At 35.0% G+C, this 18,289-nt stretch overlaps 1 protein-coding gene across 13 annotated transcripts in view; it reads left to right on the top strand.

Moving 5' to 3' along the window:
• CDC42BPA (CDC42 binding protein kinase alpha) overlaps positions 1 to 18,289 on the top strand; it is a 321,871-nt gene that overhangs the window by 235,469 nt on the left and 68,113 nt on the right. For 7 of the 13 annotated variants that reach the window (XM_070501686.1, XM_070501684.1, XM_070501679.1 and 4 more), the window contains 6 exons: positions 3,923 to 4,047; positions 10,423 to 10,528; positions 10,957 to 11,105; positions 12,583 to 12,674; positions 14,966 to 15,042; positions 16,093 to 16,140. In XM_070501686.1, coding sequence (XP_070357787.1) covers positions 3,923 to 4,047; positions 10,423 to 10,528; positions 10,957 to 11,105; positions 12,583 to 12,674; positions 14,966 to 15,042; positions 16,093 to 16,140 — 597 coding nt within the window. The remainder of the gene's footprint in view (positions 1 to 3,922; positions 4,048 to 10,422; positions 10,529 to 10,956; positions 11,106 to 12,582; positions 12,675 to 14,965; positions 15,043 to 16,092; positions 16,141 to 18,289) is intronic. The other 6 variants (XM_070501689.1, XM_070501687.1, XM_070501682.1 and 3 more) reach the window with 1 other exon arrangement.

Genomic DNA, 18,289 nt, shown 5'->3' with positions numbered 1-18,289 from the left:
AATAGACACTTTATGAAAGAAGATATATGAATAACAAGCACATGAAAAGATGTTCAGTATCATTAGTCATTAGGAAAATGCAAGTTAAAACAATGGTAAGATACAGCTATGTGCTCTCAAGGATGAATATAATCAGTAAGAGTGGCCATACCAACTGTTCCAAGAATGTGGAGGAAGTAAAACTCATATAGTGCTTGTAGGAGTATAAGATGCTATAGCCTCTTTGGAAAATAGTTTCAAAATTTCTCAAAAAGTTAAGCATACACTTAATCATATAACTCAGAAATTCTCCTAGATATTTATCCAAAAGAATTGAAAACATATCCCCTTGAGGACTTGTATATGAATGTTCATAGCATCATTTTCATAATAGCAAACAACTGGAAATGATACAAATGTCCATCAACTAGTGAATGGATAAATAAAGATACTAATATCCGTATAATAGAATTACTACTAATTGTAAAAAGGAATGAATTTCTGAAACATGGAAAATCATGACTGAACCTCACTAATATAAGTGAAAGAAGCTTGATACGAAAAAGTACATATTGTATGATTTCATTGACATTAAATTTCTAGAAAAAAGCGAAACTATAGAGAGAAAACAAGTCAGTGATGCCTTGAACACTGGATGGGAGACAGGCTTGACTGCAAACCAGCAGGGGGGAAATTTCTCAGATATTGGAAGTGTTCCCAAAGTGGATTGTGGTGATTGTTGCAAAACTGTTTAAATTTTCCAAAAAGCATCAAACCATACACTTATAATGGGTTAACTTAATAGTATGTAAGTTATACCTCAATAAAGCTATAAAAAGAAAATAGCTGGTGAAATACACTTTCAGAGATAAACGGCACACCCTGAGATAGAAACCTTAAATCCTGTGTTCTTAATAGGTGGATAAGGTGTGTGTTGGCCATGATTTCTCTGGGCCCCATTTCCTTCTGAGAAGTGAGGTTGAAGGGAACAGTAATTTCTAATGGCAGATTGAGACCATTTATCAGAAAAATGTAGCCATGAAATAAAAATTGTATGCAAATATTTTATCATGAATTTTAAAAAACTTAATAAAGGGCTGGCCCAGTGGTATAGTGGTTAAGTTCATGTGCTCCACTTCACTGGCCTGGGGTTCACAGGTTTGGATCCCAGGCGCAGACCTACACACCACTCACCAAGGCATGCTGTGGTGGCATCCCACATACAAAAAATGGAAAAAGATTGACACAGATGTTAGCTCAGTGACAATCTTCCTCACCAAATAAATTAGTAAATAAATAAATAATGACTTTCTTTATCAAAAAAAACTTAGTAAAGCAAGAACTTTTGCTTATGACTATGACAGATTAGCTTATACTGTACTCACCACCTCATCAAGAAGAGCTATAAAGCTGGATTAAAAAAAATTTTTTTTAATAGTATAGGAATCCTTTCTACAGTATTCATCTGCAGGAAGGCATTGGAGAAATAAGAGAGCGGGCAAGACTTTACTGACCAAGATCCTATGGAGAGGAGTAGTGCAAAGAGACAAGCCCAACAGTCAGGGCCACTTTTCTTCTTGAGGCATTTGCTGATAGGAAAAGCTACGAATCCAGGAAGCTGAGCACGATATTCTGCAGTCTCACCAGTTTGGAGAGAGAAAAACTGAATATGTGTCCACCCAGGTGCAGGATCCTTAGTAATCAATTCAGCCTTTCAACTGGACTCATCAAAAGGCTACATTTTAGGAATAAGGGTGAACCAGAAAGAGATGGGACCTCTCGATGACTGAAACCTGGCCTCTAAGTAATTGAATTCATAATCTATCTATAGTCTTGCCTGCCAGAAGGAAAAGTAAATACTCTCTGGAGGCAGATACTATACAGAGCCTCAAATTATCTCTAAAATTTTCATATACATTGTGTGGCATGCAGCAAAAAATTACCATGCCTTCCAGGGGATACAACCAAGTCACTGAAAATCAAGAGAAAAAATATAATGGCAAAAACAAAATAAGAAAAAATGAAAAGAAAATCAGGCACTCAGGATAAACAGACCCATAGGAGTTCCCAGTATTGGAATTTTCATAAGTGAACTTTAACTGTATGATATGTTTAATAGAAGACGTGATGAAGAATTTCAGCAGACAACTTAGAATCTATACAAAAGGGTAAAATGGAATTTCTAGAAGTGAAAAATAAAATAACTGAAATACCCAATAGAAAATTTTAACAGCAAATTGGAAAGAGCCAAAGAAAGGATTAGGCATGTAATATTTCCAAACCAAAGTATGGATGGAGATTTCAAAGGATGGAAATACATAAAAGAGTATATGAGACATAGGGGACACGATGAAAAGATCTGACATACAAATGTTGCTTTCCCAGAAGGAGAAGAGAGAGAGTGTGTGACAGAAGCAATATTTGAAGAGTTAATGACCTGTAATTTTCCAAAAAATATGAAAAACATTTAGCCACAAATTCAAGAAATGCCACAAACCCTAAAGGTGATAAATAGAAATTAAACCCCATTAGGCACATCACAGAAAAACTGCTGAACCAACAACCAAAGAAAATCCCAGAAGCAGCCAGAGAAGAAAGACACATTATATTCAAAAGAGCAAAAGTTCAACTGAAAGCAGACTTCCCAACAGAAAAACTGGAATCCAGAATAAAAAGGAATGACATCTTCAGAGTGCTGAAGGAAAATGACTGCCAGAATGTTATAAACAGCAAAAAAAACTTTCAAAAATCAAGACAGAAATTCAGACTATAGAAAACTCTACAGGACAAAGAACCTACTTTTTTCAACAAATAAATTGCAAGAGAAATAAAAGTGTTGGAGGGGAGCCACTGTATACTGAATGTTTGTGTCCCTCCGAGATTCCCAGCTTGAAATCCAACCCCCAACGTGATGGTATTGGGGGTGCAGCCTTTGAGAGGTGATTAAGTCACGAAGCTGGAGCCCTCAGGAGTGGGATTAGTGTTCTTATAGCACCCCTTCCACCACGTGAGGACACAGCCGAAGATGGCCAGTTGTGAACCAGGAAGCAGGCCCTCACCAGACACCGAATCTGCTGGCGCCTTGTTTTGGACTGCCCAGACTCCAGAACTGGGAGAAATAAATGCTTCTTGTTTAAACCACCCAATCTGTAATATTCTATTAAAGCAGCCCTAAAGGACTAAGACAGGAGCCTGTAAATGAGAGACTTAAAAGATATCGCAACCATCAAGCTATGTTTACTTGTTGGTATCATGATTCAATTTAACAGACTTAAGTTTTTGATATTTTGAGGTAACTAAATTTGAACAATTAATACTGATGTGAAGATATAAGGAAACCTGTTAAATTTGTTTAAGTAGGATAATGATTTTTTATTATATGTAAAAAGAGAGAGCCTTTTTTTCTAGAGATATACGCAGAAGTATAAATGGGTAAAATTCTATGATATCTGGTATTTGGTTCAGAATAATATAGGCAGAAGGGGAAAGACAGGAATACAAATGAAATAAGATTGACAGGGAGGTGATAATTGTTGACATTGGGTGATGGGCTGATGGGAATTCACTTGTACTCATCCACTTTTGTATATGCTTGAAATTCTTTTTACGTTTAAAAAAAAAGGATGACGAAGAGACATTTTCAGACAAAAAAGAGATGTTACCAGTTGAACTGGGGAGTTCTTCAGGCAAATGGAGAACATTCACAATGGTACTGATTTAGTGTAGGGCGTAAGGGAAAAGCGACGACAGAAGGAGAATTCAGAGTACTCAACGTTTCCAAATTCTGTGACCAGAAGGGTGCGTAATAATAAGAAATCAGGAAGACAAGCATTTTTTAGTGGAATGTGATGAGTTCTCAGATTTGACAAGAGGCATCTAAGCCCCTGGAATTCCTGCTCCTGAAAGTTCCACTTGTGTTAAGTGTCTTAAAACTGCCTTTCAGCTTACCACGTTGTATGAGAACTTAAGTGTACACAACCAGCAGTTAGAGGAGGAGGTGAAAGATCTAGCAGACAAGAGAGAATCCGTTGCACACTGGGAAGCCCAGATCACAGAAATCATTCAGTGGTGAGTACTCGTTTAAATGTGTTTTTGTGGGTGATTTTGGACATACCGTCTAATTGGTATCAATTCCACGAGGCTACTAGCATATTCTTTATCTTATTTCTTGTTGTGAAAAATATTTCCCTGAAAAGCATAATTTTATTTCTGATCTGTTATTTATTACTAATCTGTATTGTTTTGTGTTTTCTATGTTCCTCTGTTCCCTAACTCCAACAAATACCCCATATCAGCTTTTACATAGCTTCCTTGAAAACTGATATTTCTAAGAAAAGAAAATGTTATTCTCCCCTAAGACAGTTAGTCCTTAAAGAGCTGAGGAAACTCATTCACTAGCTGTAGATGTTCCTTTCTAGGATCAAAATTGCTGTATTTGTGATTATTTTAAGGGACAGAAAGCCTGGAGAGAAACTTAGAAGCTGAAGATGTCATGCCATCACCTCTGTCATAGTTATAACAGGTTGATTCGCACGTGGCATTCTAAAAACCTCAAATGGTTACAGTTTAGTTTTATCAGTGTTCTTTAAGCTCCTAGGATTAATTTAGAATAATTGCCTTAGTAACTTTTATGTTAATTTATTCGTTAAATGATTTTTCTGGTTATTTGTAAAAATTTGTCTATAATACATGAAGAAAGTAGAATCCAACAAGGGCTTTATTTTCTAATGAAAATAGGTAGCTTAACTTTTTATATTTGCTTTTTAACTTTTTGACTCTTTTTGGCATATCGTGGATGTGTAATTTATATAAAAACAACTAGTTTCTTCTTATATCCATAGACCAATCATTTGGCGGGAATTTTAGTTTCCTGTGCTCTTATTTTGGTTCTTTAAGCCTTTTTTCCATTTTCTACTTATGCCAGATTAATATCCTCCTTCTTGAATACAGTCAAAAGTGAATAAACACTGTCTTTTTAAGTAATCTTACCCAAATGACTCAAGTATTTTGATATTGGCTTAGCAATAGAGCCCTTACGTTAACTCATCTTTGGCTTATGAATGTGACAATTCAGTGCATATCTAAAGGGTGATGCTCAAATTGTGGAAATTTGGTTGTGTTCCAAACAGTACAGTTAATAGTTCATTGATGTTTAATTTACATCCTTGTCATCAGATCTGTGTTTCTGAAGCAAAATCATTTTAATCTTTAGCCAAACTTATAATATCAAAAATTATGACTCTTCATTTGTAACTCCATTGTTATGTGATCCAATTTATATTTGAGATGTTGCTGAAAATGACTCTACAGACGACAAAGCTGATCTGGCCAAAGCCTGAGACCCTAGACACTGATCTTTTCTGGTGACTGGCACGATGGATTTAGATGGAGTGAGAAGTGGTTTGGGTAAAGGAAGGAAGCTTTAAATGTGGACTCTCTGGAAAGGGTTAGTAGAAAGGATGATGGTGAAAGTTCTTTTATGATACCACAAAACACTCATTTTACACTTTTCACGTTGAAGTGAAATGCAGAAGAAATCAGGCATGTAAGGAAGTCACTTTTCATAAAAGCTGTTATTTAGAAATGGACTAATACATTAGAACAAATTATTAAATACCTAATTGGCTGGAAGTACAAGATATACTCCCTGTACTCAGGGTTCTCACCTGCTTGAAAGTTAACTCTGGGGAAAGGTCAAGAGTCTCAGGCTATTTCCAGAGTTTTAGTTTGGTATATTAAAAAATGAAGTAATGCCAAAACAAGATTTAGAAACCTGTGATGTACAGTATTTTAAATGTTTCCATTGGACAAATAAACAGTTTTAAATCAAAACAAACACTATTGTATATAAGACCTCATTTGAGCGGCCCTCTTACTCTGCTGCCTCTGCCTTCTCCTGTGAAATATCCATTTCATTTGAAAGAAACCCTTTTAGGGCCAGGAGGCCCTATTGCTCATCACTGTGTTAGAGCAGGGACCTTTCTTCTCACCACTGGCTCATTAGGAGACTTCACTCTTTCTCTTTGAAATGGTATTACAAAGAGAGGCTGGTGTAATAGGCTGGCCCACAGGATTCATTTTTCAAATGTACCTCCTCACATTTACAGTGCTCTTCTGGCACAATAGGAGATAGAAGGGTTTATAAAATGTAGTACTTTGTCTTCAAGTAGCTTATAACGTAAAACTTAACAGTTTAAAAACTAATGTGACCAGAGCTAGAGATAAGTTACAAAACTTAAATCAAAATGGCCTTATGTATTGTACAAATACTGGCTTTTCTATAGGAGTGTAGAGGAGAGAGAATTACCTCTGGGTGCTCAAGAAAGTTGGGGGTGTAATCAGTTGAACCATAATGTGTTTTCTGAAAATAAGGAATTTAATAGAGTCCTACACCTAATTTGACCCAATTGGAGAATTCTTGTAAAAGAATAGTAGAAAATAACACCAATAAAGTTACTGCATTGCAGTTACCATGAATACTAAGAATTTGAACTTTGTTTATTTATAGAAAGGAGAAGTTTTTTGCAAAGGATAATGGCATTGATTAAAATGATGCATTAGGAAGATGACTCTTCACAGTGGTGTTCAGGATGAAATAGAAGGAAATTGGGGGAAAATTGAGCAAATGGAGAAGACATTATAGAAGAAGAAACTATAGGACTTTAATTATAAATGAAGGGCAAGAGGTGAGGAATTAATATTTCTCAAACTCTGAGTTGGAGAGATTAAGAAAATGATATCATTGAAGTAGGAAAGTGAGGAGAGGGAACCAACTTTGGGGAAGACGATATAATCAATTTTAGCTGTTCTTTTATTTTGTCTGTTGGTGAGTCTAAGGTCATCTGAGACATCTGAGTGGAGATTTCCAACATGCTTTTGAAAAGATGACATAAAGGTAGGATTATAAGTCTAAATTTGGGGATTTAATTTCTGGCAAATAAGGTCATTGAAGTTGTTGAGACCTTTTTAAAGAGAAAAGAAGGATAATGATGAGTGCGACATAGTAGAGGAGAGAGGAAACAGCTGTGTAAGACAACCCGGAAAATGTTTTAATGATTAAGGAAGGGTTTCACTAATGTAGCATTTATTTCACTTTATTTAAATTCACTCACATTATTTGAAATACTCCTCATTTGTTAGTCTTCATTTGTAGCTTATATTGATTAAAACATAGTATGTTCCAGACATTGGACTGAAAATTCACATGCATTCTCAGTTATCACCACAATCCTATGAGGTAGGTAGTATTATTCTCATTTTATAGGTGAGATAACAGAGAGTTAAGAGGGGGTAAATGGTTAATCCAGTCACACAGCTGGCAAGCAGCCAGCTAGGATTTGACCCATTCCCACTTGACTCAAGAATCAAGTTCCTAAGCACTCCACTGTGTGTGTCCTAACTCCCCAACTTTGTAAGCACCATGTCTTCTATAGCTGCTTCTGTCTTCCTAATATGCCCAACTTAATAGTCAGTACTTAATAAATATTTCTTGATTAATTATTTCAAAAAACTTGAGAGGAGAGGATTAGATATGCCAAAAGAACAAAATAGATCTAAATTGACATTTTGTAGTTGAGTAGTTATTTTAATAGACTAGTTTCGACAAAGTAGTTGAGGCAGAAATCAGATGGCAGAGAGTATGTAGGAGCGAGTGAAGGGTTCAACACTAGAAGATATAAGTTGTATGAGAATGAGAGGGAGAGAGAAAAAGGACCTAGGGGTTGGGGCAGCTAGGATAGGGAACTTTTTGGATTAGAAAAGATCTATACATGTTTAAAGGAACCAGTGGAAATAATGAAATTGAATATGTTAGATGTGGTGGAGAATATAATTATCTGTATATAGTAATAATAACTATGGGATTAGGGATACATTTAAATGACTTAACCATAGAAAAGATGAGAGACTTACCTTTGAAACTGTTGAAACTAAAAAAAAAGGTTAAGAGAATGAATATGCATAAACTTAAACAGATGGCCTAGAAGAAAGGGCAGGACATAGTGTTGGGGCTGGGAAAGTGAGATTTTTTTAGAGATAAAGGTTGGAAAGAGACAAATAGCAATGACTATGGGAAAGAATTGTGGAACTCAAATGGCATGACTTTGTAGCTGACCAAGTCTTTTCTTTTTCTATGCTTCCCACCAGTGATTTTCTGTGCCGAGAAAATAGACGTGGGTTTCATCAAACGTTGGGAATTAGTGGAAGACCACAGTGGTAGGGGATGTGAATGTATTCAGCATGTAAAAGGAAAGTTAGAAGAGAGTGCTTGTATATAAAATTTCAGACAAAATAAAAGTGATTTACAAGAAGTTATTTCCTTTCCAAAGTTAATAAAACTCATTGGACCTCACAGCTTCCCGGAAATGTACATAAGCCAAGATCTCTGAGCTGTGGTAGATGCCAAACCAGCACTAGTTGAGGCCGATTAGCCTGGCCGTTTAAATGATGATATAGTTTTCTTCATTGTTACTATGTGTTTTTCATTGTATTCTTAAAACAATAGTCTTTCTCCGTCTCCGTTTGTTTATTTATTTATTTATTTATAGTTTTATTTTTATTGAAGTATGATTGACATACAATATTAGTTTCAGGTATACAACATAGTGATGCAACATTTATTTACATTACAAAATAATCACCCTGCTAAGACTAGTAACCGTCTGTCACCATACAAAGTTATTACAATATTGCTGACTATATTCCCTGTGCTGTGTGTTACATCCCCATGACTTATTTTATGACTGGAAGTTCGTACATCTTACCTCCTTCACTTGTTTCTGCCTTTCCCCCATGCCCCTCTCCTCTGGGAATCGCCAATGTGTTCTCTGTATCTATGAGTCTGTTTCTGTTTTGTTTTGTTTGTTCATTTGTTTGGGGTGTTTTTTAGATTCCACATATAAGTGAAGTCATAAGTATTCTTTCTCTGTCTGGCTTATTTCACTTATACTAAGAGAAATAACTCATTTATTCTTTATACTATAGAATTGATGATTAAATGAAAAGATTGTGGTCACTTGTGGTGTCCAAAGTTAAAGAATTTTAGAAGGAAACAGCCTCCCACTGCACAAACTTTCTTAATATTTCCTAAAGCCATTTTTCTTTATAAGGCAATAAAAATGTATACATTTAGATACAGCCTAAAAACTTGTAATTATCACTAGAGTGGGCAACTTCTTACAATGATTTTGTTGCTTCTCTGTTTAGATTCTTTTGCTTGTCCTCCAAAACACCTCTTCATCTGAAAGAAGAAAGGACCAACCCTCTTTTAAAGGGCCTCTTTAAGATATATATGTATGATATGTTATACATATATAAAACATACATAAATTTGTATATATATGAATTTGACTTCTCGGGAGTTTAAATTTTAAAAGATGCTAAAGCCTGGGGCCGGCCCCGTAGCCGAGTGGTTAAGTTCGTGTGCTTTGCTTTGGTGGCCCAGGGTTCACCCTTTTGGATCTTGTGCATGGACCTATTCACCACTCATCAAGCCATGCTGTAGTGGCATCCCACATAGAAGAACTAGAATGACTTACATCTAGGATATACAACTGTGTGCTGGGGCTTTGGGGAGGAAAAAAAAATAAGAGGAAGATTGGCAACAGGTGTTAGCTCAGGGCCAATCTTCCTCAAAAAAAAAAAAAATAGAAAGAAAGAAAAAAGATGCTAAAGCAACACTCAAGATTTAAACTTATCTGCTGCACACATCACAGATACATATTGATTTACCTGAAGTATACTTTCCTTATAGCTATTCAGGGGCCTTAATTTTATCTATGAAAACAACCAGCCTGTAAAAAGGCAACTAATCTTCCCCAAATTGTATTAGAATACACTTCTGAGCATTACCAATTTCAACTTCATTTTTTTTTTTTTTCTGAAACTGAGTTTCAGTAGACTTTAATCTTTTCTCTTTGGTATTTTATTGACCACTTTAGAAAACAGAAGAGCTTTATTACAATTTTTTTCTGACTTTTACAGAATATTTTACTTTAAACTTTCTAAATATAGTGTACTTTAGTTTTAAGAAGGGGATGTTGTATTTTCATAAGATGAAATGACAGAATCCAATTAATGAGAAATCTTAATATTCTTTAGAAATCATGTGAGTAGCTGGGTGTGTGTGTTTCATGTCCGATTAAAAGAGTATTAATTCTGTGGTCAAGGCAAAGTTTTACTAGTCTGTCAGATATGAGTAATTTGGACTTTCCTAAACATGGCCATCTTTGATTGCACATAACTGAGCAGTTCAGTAAACTGCCTCCCACCTGTTGACAGATAGTGGTACTGTGGTAGACCTTTCGAAAGAAGATATTTAAGAACATCTGTAAATTTCTAGCACTTATTTCTTTATGATACTTTAAGTAACACATATCTCACGGAAGTTTTTCTCTTTGATTAACTTTTGTACTTTATCTCTATCTTTATATGTATATATTCTAGGGTCAGTGATGAAAAGGATGCACGAGGATATCTTCAGGCCTTAGCTTCTAAAATGACTGAAGAACTGGAAGCATTAAGAAATTCCAGCCTGGGTACACGAGCAACAGTAAGCTCTGCCATTTTGCATAGAGATTTATCATATTAGGAGGGGGAAAAAAAGACTCAAAAAACCCTATAACAAATCTGAGTATTTTCTTCAGTTCGTCTCGGCTTTAGACTGCTCTAAGGTTTTTCCTGAGAAATCAGTTAATCCATGTCTTTTCCAGGTTAGGAAATCATAACACATAGCTGCTTAACTGCAATTTGTATGGCTAGCCATTATTGGTAATAACTATAAAAAATAAACTCATTTATATATGTCTACAATTTCTGAATTTAATGAAAAACAATATGTTTTCACAGGTAATGTTTCTGTTCTATTCTGTTACTAGAGAAAGTGCTTTTAAGGAGTTTCCAAATTCACTTGGATTACTAAATTTACATGTGGAAAATAAAATAGGATGGAGCTAAAAACACAGTCACATTTTTTCATAGGATATGCCCTGGAAAATGCGTCGTTTTGCAAAACTGGATATGTCTGCTAGACTGGAGTTGCAGTCAGCTCTGGATGCAGAAATAAGAGCCAAACAGGCCATCCAAGAAGAGCTGAACAAAGTTAAAGCATCTAACATCGTCACAGAATGGTAAGGGTGAATAATGTCATCCTGCTAGAATCATTTCTGAGTTGGTCCAACAGTTTTTGGAGAGAAATTACGTTTCATTTCCTACCTATCACTTTTGTTACAGTGATGCAGAGAAAAAATTTTGATGGGATTTTAAATACAGCCTTGTTTTCCTCTGACTTATCCATAATGTGGAATTAATAGTACTAATTAATATTAATTGACTCTCAAATTTTATTCCATTAAATCCAAAATTCCCTCATGTTCAAGAATATTATATTAGTATAAAAATGTAACATATAGTCAGAACAAAATGCAGTCGTCTGAAAATTGTGGCTTCTACCATAGATCTTTTAAAAATAAAGGTTCAATTGAAGGCAGATTTCAAAATGCTATAATATATTTTAATTATAATTATTTTTTCTGTTCTTTTATGTATTAAAAAACGTATATCCCCCTAGTCTCTGGGACAGCTAGCTAATGAATACATTCCCTCAATTCTTATCACAACAGTTGAACAATTCTTATTCAACAATTTAATGCTGAATAAGTAAATGATAAAATGAAAATCATAATTGGATTGGAAATAAACATGGTTCAAGAATAAGTCAGTATAGGGGATATAGAGGAACAATAGAAAATACATGGTACAAATCAAAATATAAATAGAAAAATCCATTTGGTGCTCGGAATACCAAGGGGTCGAAAGGCATTCAGTCATGAAAGAAACAGAGTCCAAATTCAGGTTTTAATGGTGTGAGGCCTTAGTCCTTAAACTGCAGTCATTAATGTTTTGAATTAAATCAGAGGACAGATACATGGCACCCCAGTTGAATTATAAATTCTTGTTATAAATAATCCAGGGATAAATTGAGTATGCTTTACTTAAATGTGGTAGTGTGACACTAAAAATGGATAAAAACCTTTTTCTAGAGAATATGAAGTGATCCCGGCATAAAAAGCTACTAAATGTCATTCTCTGTGTTGTAATTTGGATCTTTCTTCTTATGCCTAAGAGAGATGAGTTTACACATTTGTTCATAAATCAGGGATATGAGTCAAACTGAAAAATTATAAACTTACTCATATATGTTCTCCACTTTCATGGTTCTCTATGAAAGAAGTCTAACAGAATTCTAAAATTAACATTTGATTTTATGACATTTTTTAATTTAATAATTTAGCTCTAGGTCAGCAACTTTTTCCATAACAGTACAGATAGGAAATATTTTAGGCTTTTCGGGCCATATAGTCTCTGTCTGCTCAATTCTGCTATGCAGCCGTAGACAATATGTAAATGAGTGAGCCTGGCTGTGTTCCAGTGAAACTTTATTTATACGAGAATAGATGACAGGGTTGCTTTGTCCTTCCTGCAGAAGTTTGCAGTGCCCTAGTTTAGCGTGACTGACATTTGAATCACGTCAGTCGGACTACATACATGACGACCCACTGTAGCAGTAATAATAATGGCATTTTTCCTTTTTTTCTCTTATTTAAGTAAACTAAAAGATTCAGAGAAGAAGAACTTGGAACTGCTATCAGAAATTGAACAGCTGATAAAGGACACTGAAGAGCTTAGATCTGAAAAGGGTATGGGAATGTGTTTTACATCATCAGGACTTAATGTTCCGTTATGAACACAGGAGTCAAGTTACAGTCATGCGTCGTTTAACGACAGGGATACCTTCTGAGAAAGGTGTCACTAGTTTATTTCATCGTTGTGCGAACGTCACAGGGTGACTAACACAAACCTAGATGGCATAGTCTACTGCACACCTAGGCCCTATGGCACTAATCTTAGGAGATCACGTCATTTATGCAGTTCATCGTTGACCAAAATGTCATTATGCAGCGCATGACTGTATCGTGTTGGGTGTAGAATTGTTCACATAAGCAGTTTTGGCACTCATTTATACATATGTGTACGTATATGTGATAGCCACACACATGTGGTAGACTGGTCTCTGAGTCATTTTGTTTTGCTTATACATTGTTTAAAAGATTTCATAGTAACAGAAGAACTTACTTTGTCGTAAATTTGACTTTTCTCAGTGCCATGGACTATTTTACGAGTAGTATTTTTGTGATTGGAAAAAAATTACTATTTTATGACACACTGACGAAGAATTATTTTGGCATTTCAGTGTCTTCTTCCATGTTTGATTCTTAAATTGCTTGCGCTGTGGGATTTCCCAGAATTTATTTCCATTTTCTTGAAAACGTTACTTGACCATTTTTCCATTAATGTAAAAAGTAACCAGGAGTGCTTGGTAGCTCTCTTACATGAACTTCTTAAACTTTCTTTCCATAATGTGGGCATTAATATTGTGGAGATTTAATAAAAAGAAACTCAGGATGTTATTTTCTTAATGAAGGGATCTCTCATTTGCAGTTATTAGAAATTCGTTTTCCTGACAAAGAGCTTTCCTGAGTGAACACTGAACTAGTTAATGGGCTTTGTGTTATGCTGGCGTGCTTCTCTGTCGTTTCCTGGTTCTGTGACATGGGTGATGTAGAGCTGGGTGGATCTCTGCATCTGCTTTTAAAATTGTGGAGGAAAGAGGGCAATCACGTAAAGGAGTTAACGGGAAAAAGCTGTTAAACGTGGTGGAGGCATCATGCTAAAATGAGAAGCAAGCTGAGTTTTCATACGGGAAGAGTAGAAGGGAGCTGCGTTATTTAGTGAGTAGAGGAAACAGAATATATAAGACATGGAGGCCCTGTAGCCCGAAAGGCAATTTATATAGAAAAGGGATCGGTGCAGAGTATGGCTCAACTATGACACACCAGATGATGTTGACCACATCATGTTTTAGAATAGCTCTAAACCTGGGAAAGAAAAAACTTAAGTTTATCACATTGCCTTATGAAAGCATGTTAACCTGTAGTTTTTTATTTGGATTTTGAACATTGCAGAATAATAAAATTTCACTCTACATTGAACATAATGTACTATGCTACTTAATGTAATGTGATATTTACATGATAAGGGCAAGGATTTTTTCCTGCTTTATTTACTGTTATATCCCTGGTATCTAGACAGGGTTTGGCACATAGTAGGCTCTCAATAAATATTTATTGACTGATTGAATTTCTGAACGTACTGCCTTATCTAGCAACTGTGGTATATTATTGGAGAGTAATATGGAAAGCACACAGAGTAATTGATGTCGGTGCCTAAAGAAATGGAAATCAAAAATGTGTGTTTGGTTGTTTCTGCTTTTTCCTCCCTAGTATTTCTACTTTGAGAATTATTTTGGAAATTATGCATTTAAAGTTAATACCATAGCCAAGAGATATGTGTGAAAGTTTTTTAATTCGTCTGAGAAAAGCTAGGGTTTGGATTCTTCATTCTGTCAATAAACAATGCCCAAACTCAGATAGAGACCTTGACAAAAGTTTTTTTCGTAATTAAATACATTTGTTTTATCACTGCATTATTTTCTTATAAAAGATTATTTATATTAAAGCATACTATATGCTTGATAAGAATCTTTCAAAACAGAAACCTTGCTGCATGATAAATTAGCTTAGAAAAATCAGACATAACCAGGGCCCTATTTTTAAAATTCTCTCAAGTCTACCAAAAGATTTGATGTATTTTTTATGGTGTACTCTACGCGAAAAGAAAGAAATTCAAGAACTCAAGTAAGTCAAGAAACATATATTTCAGAGAGACTGATATAATCTAACTATTAAGTGATATTCCAAGAGACACTAATGTATTTTAGTTTTTTAAAAATGTAGAGTTAATAATGTTGATCAGCTTTAAAATAGGGTAGTTTGTGAATAGCTTTTAAGAGATTCAGACAGGAAAGGTTGTCCATAAAAATTTAGTTTTAATTGTTCTAGTTTTAAAAAAGGTTGCTGCTGTCTTCTAGGTGTAGAGCCCCGAGACTCACAGCATTCTTTCTTGGCATTTTTGAATGCGCCTCCCGATGCTCTGGATCAACTGGAAGTAAGTGTTAAACTTTCCACATCTCCTCTGGGGTCGATTTAAAGTTCGCTTTGTGATTTAAAGTTGACTTGCAATAAAACTGTTTTATCACATCCCACGTGTGAGGATCCCACATAAGAATCTTCTGTAAACAGAAACATATTAGGAAAGGAATATGTTCTGCGTTCTTATGGAAACGCTAATCACATTTGTATTTAAGAAAAATCTAAGAAAGGCCTAAATATGAGAGTCATTATAAGATTTAAAAGAAATTTCGTCTCTTCCCCTAAGAAACAGTAAGTGCAGAACAAATCCTAACTTTGAAATAATTTTGAGACTTTTCTTTGTTTTGTGAAGCACAGAGCCACAGTAAAAGCAAGTGAAAGTGTCAGAGCTCACAGTAGGGCAGTGCTGGTTCTAGTTCAAAATCAATTCAGTGTTTTATAAATGTACAAGAAGAATGCTTTTTGTTAAAAGTATTACATACAGTGTATTAGGCAGATTCCATAATAATGTAATAATGAGTGTATGACTCTGTCCTTCATTGGAAAAAAAACAATTTTATAACATAAAGTATATTTTTGTCTCAGAAAATTCGTTAGTGGTTATTTCTTTATTCAGCAAATAACCGTATAGCTCTGTGCAAGGCGTTGTTCTAGGTGCCGGCGATGCGGTGACCCAATAGCCGGATCCCGCCCCCAGTGAGCTCCCTTGAGCGGGGACAGCGAGAAGCGGGGACGCTGCGGCTTACCTTTAGTCGCTCCCTTCGAAAGCGCTTACATTTGCTTTGATTATTACTGATTTGCCATGAGCTTTATTTTACATTTTGAGCACAGTATATGAATTATACTTCATTCCTTTGGGAAAGGGAAAAAGAATCACTCTTTATAAAGTAATTAATGAGTTTCTGAGTTTCTTGAGAAACGATAACAGTGATTGCTTTTCTCATTTATTTATTTGAATTAATGTCATTTGCCTTTCAATTGTTTTACAAAATTTTTGATTTATTATTTGTTATTAAATTGCTTCATCCATATTTTCTATTTTTTTATTGCTGTATTCGTTAAATAGGATTCCTTTTCTTCTTCCTCATCTTCACTGATTGATTTTTTGGATGACGTAAGTCTTTGATTTTCAAACCAATGCATCCTTCAGTAAAAGAGATCAGTGAATTGGTATCAAGAATTTGCCTAGTAATGCAGTCAGTTTTAGAAATATCATGCTTGATAATTTATTTGTGAGCCAAAATTTGCTTTTTTCTTATCTTAAATATAATGAACAGTTTATCATTATTAGACATAATAAAGTAAAAGTATACTTTGAAAAATGCTTTGGCCATCAGAGAATCTCTTTATTTCCATTCTTTGCAACAATTCCGAAGACTGGAATACTTATTGATTATTGTCACTATATAGATATATATATAAATAATTGCTCATTTTTATTTTTCTTGGTGATTTCTATTTCACATTTCCCCTTTTTATGTACTTTGCTATTTAATGTCTCTGTTAGTTGAAAGTAAACCTCTGGTGGTATAATCAGAAAAAGTGACATGTTTTATTAAATCTTCCAGTAGATTTTATCGTGACACAGTAATTGAGTACAAATCAACTTTTATTGCTGACAGCATTTCTCTTCTAATGTGGAAAGTAATTTTAGTTAACATACGCACTATATGCACTATAAATTGACTGCATTATCATTTTTCTCCTAAATTAATTCTATAGCTTTAATAATTTAGACGTTCCTAATGTATATTGTTCATTTCCTTTCCAGAAATACCTGACAAATACATTCTGTCTGTTCCACTTTAAATGGCACAATAATTCTTGTTGTAAAGCATTTTATTATACTGTTGAACATTCAGTCTTTCCAGAAATTGGGAAATAAAATAGGTTCAAATGCAAATATTGTGCATAGAACTGTTTTTTAAACCAGGGAAAATTCTTTAAACGTTTTATTTTTTGTGTTTTGTTAAATATAATTCTTATATTCAGAGGAGTATTTAGCGTAATTTTCAACTAAGGGAAACCTTGATCTAGATTTTTAAAATTATTTTAAAGAGTTTTTTATATCTTTTAAATATTTATACCAAGGTGTGCACCTTTTCATTCTAAATGGAAACCATTTTATTGTTCTCGAGACAAATAATTATTTAAATAGTTAATTCTACAGTATGATAAAAAAGAACTCTCTTGATGTACGATAGTGTTTCATTTTACACTCTGCTGCATATTTCACTACACTAACGTACTCCACATGGGGTTTTGATACAGATACTTTCCACCTTAAAAGCAATGGGAAGGAAGTTGGAATAAATTACTTTAATTGTTCTTTTCGCCATTTTCATTTTCATTTTTCTTTCTAACAAACCCTTCTCTACATCCCCTTTTCTCCCACAAAACTCTTTGAATGTACAACGTAGGAATAGTATGTGTTTTGGCGGATAGGTTAACTCTTCCCAGGAGAAGAGCTCGCGGGAATGCACGCCTCAGCCCGCTCCCTTCTCATCTCAGCTCGCACATGCTGTCTTCTAACGCCACCGCCCAGCGTAGCGACTGTTTCCCACACTGACTTTCCTCTGGGAGCACCCTTCCTTAGGTTCGCCCACTGTCACTCAGCATGAACTCTGTTCAGTAGACAACTAAATTTTAAAGCAGCACAAAGGAACTCCTAATGTAAAGTGAAAAGGAGTTGAGTTCACAAAGACTGCTGACTCTTTAAGATTCAGGCTCCAGGTTTTAAAAGGCAAGATTTTTCCCTCGTTTGCTTCCTAAATTCTCTTGCCCAGTTTATTGGTTATATGCATAAGTTGACTCAGTCCTGCCTCTACCACTTTCTCGGTGTATGATTTGGAGCAAGTTATCTAACCTTTCTTTACCCCAGTTTGCTCATCAGACAAGCAGGGATAATAGTTCTAATCTCATAAGATTGTTTGAGAATTCAAAGAAACAAAATGTATGTAATGCCCTCGGTAAATATCAGTTATTGTTTCCTTACTCTTAATAGGCCAGTTCCCTCCCTTCCTGTGTTCTCTTTAGCTTTCCTTCTTGATGTGAATTCAGTTTCACTTAAATGCTTTCTTAGCTCTTCATTGCTCAGCGTCCACCCACTGCCAATATGAATCACTGTACTTGCCTCCTGACTTGTCGAATCACATTGCTATTGGAAAATTATTATTACCTATCACGGCAAAGACCAGCAGTCAGCTCCCATTTAAAAAAAAATTTGTATTCTTACTTCATATTTTATATCGTAAACCTCTTGT

The sequence above is a fragment of the Equus asinus genome, chromosome 30 (assembly GCF_041296235.1).
Source record: "Equus asinus isolate D_3611 breed Donkey chromosome 30, EquAss-T2T_v2, whole genome shotgun sequence".
Lineage (NCBI taxonomy): Eukaryota > Metazoa > Chordata > Mammalia > Perissodactyla > Equidae > Equus > Equus asinus.
The sequence above is the reverse complement of the archived record's forward strand: the minus strand, read 5'-3'. Positions and strand labels throughout refer to the sequence as shown.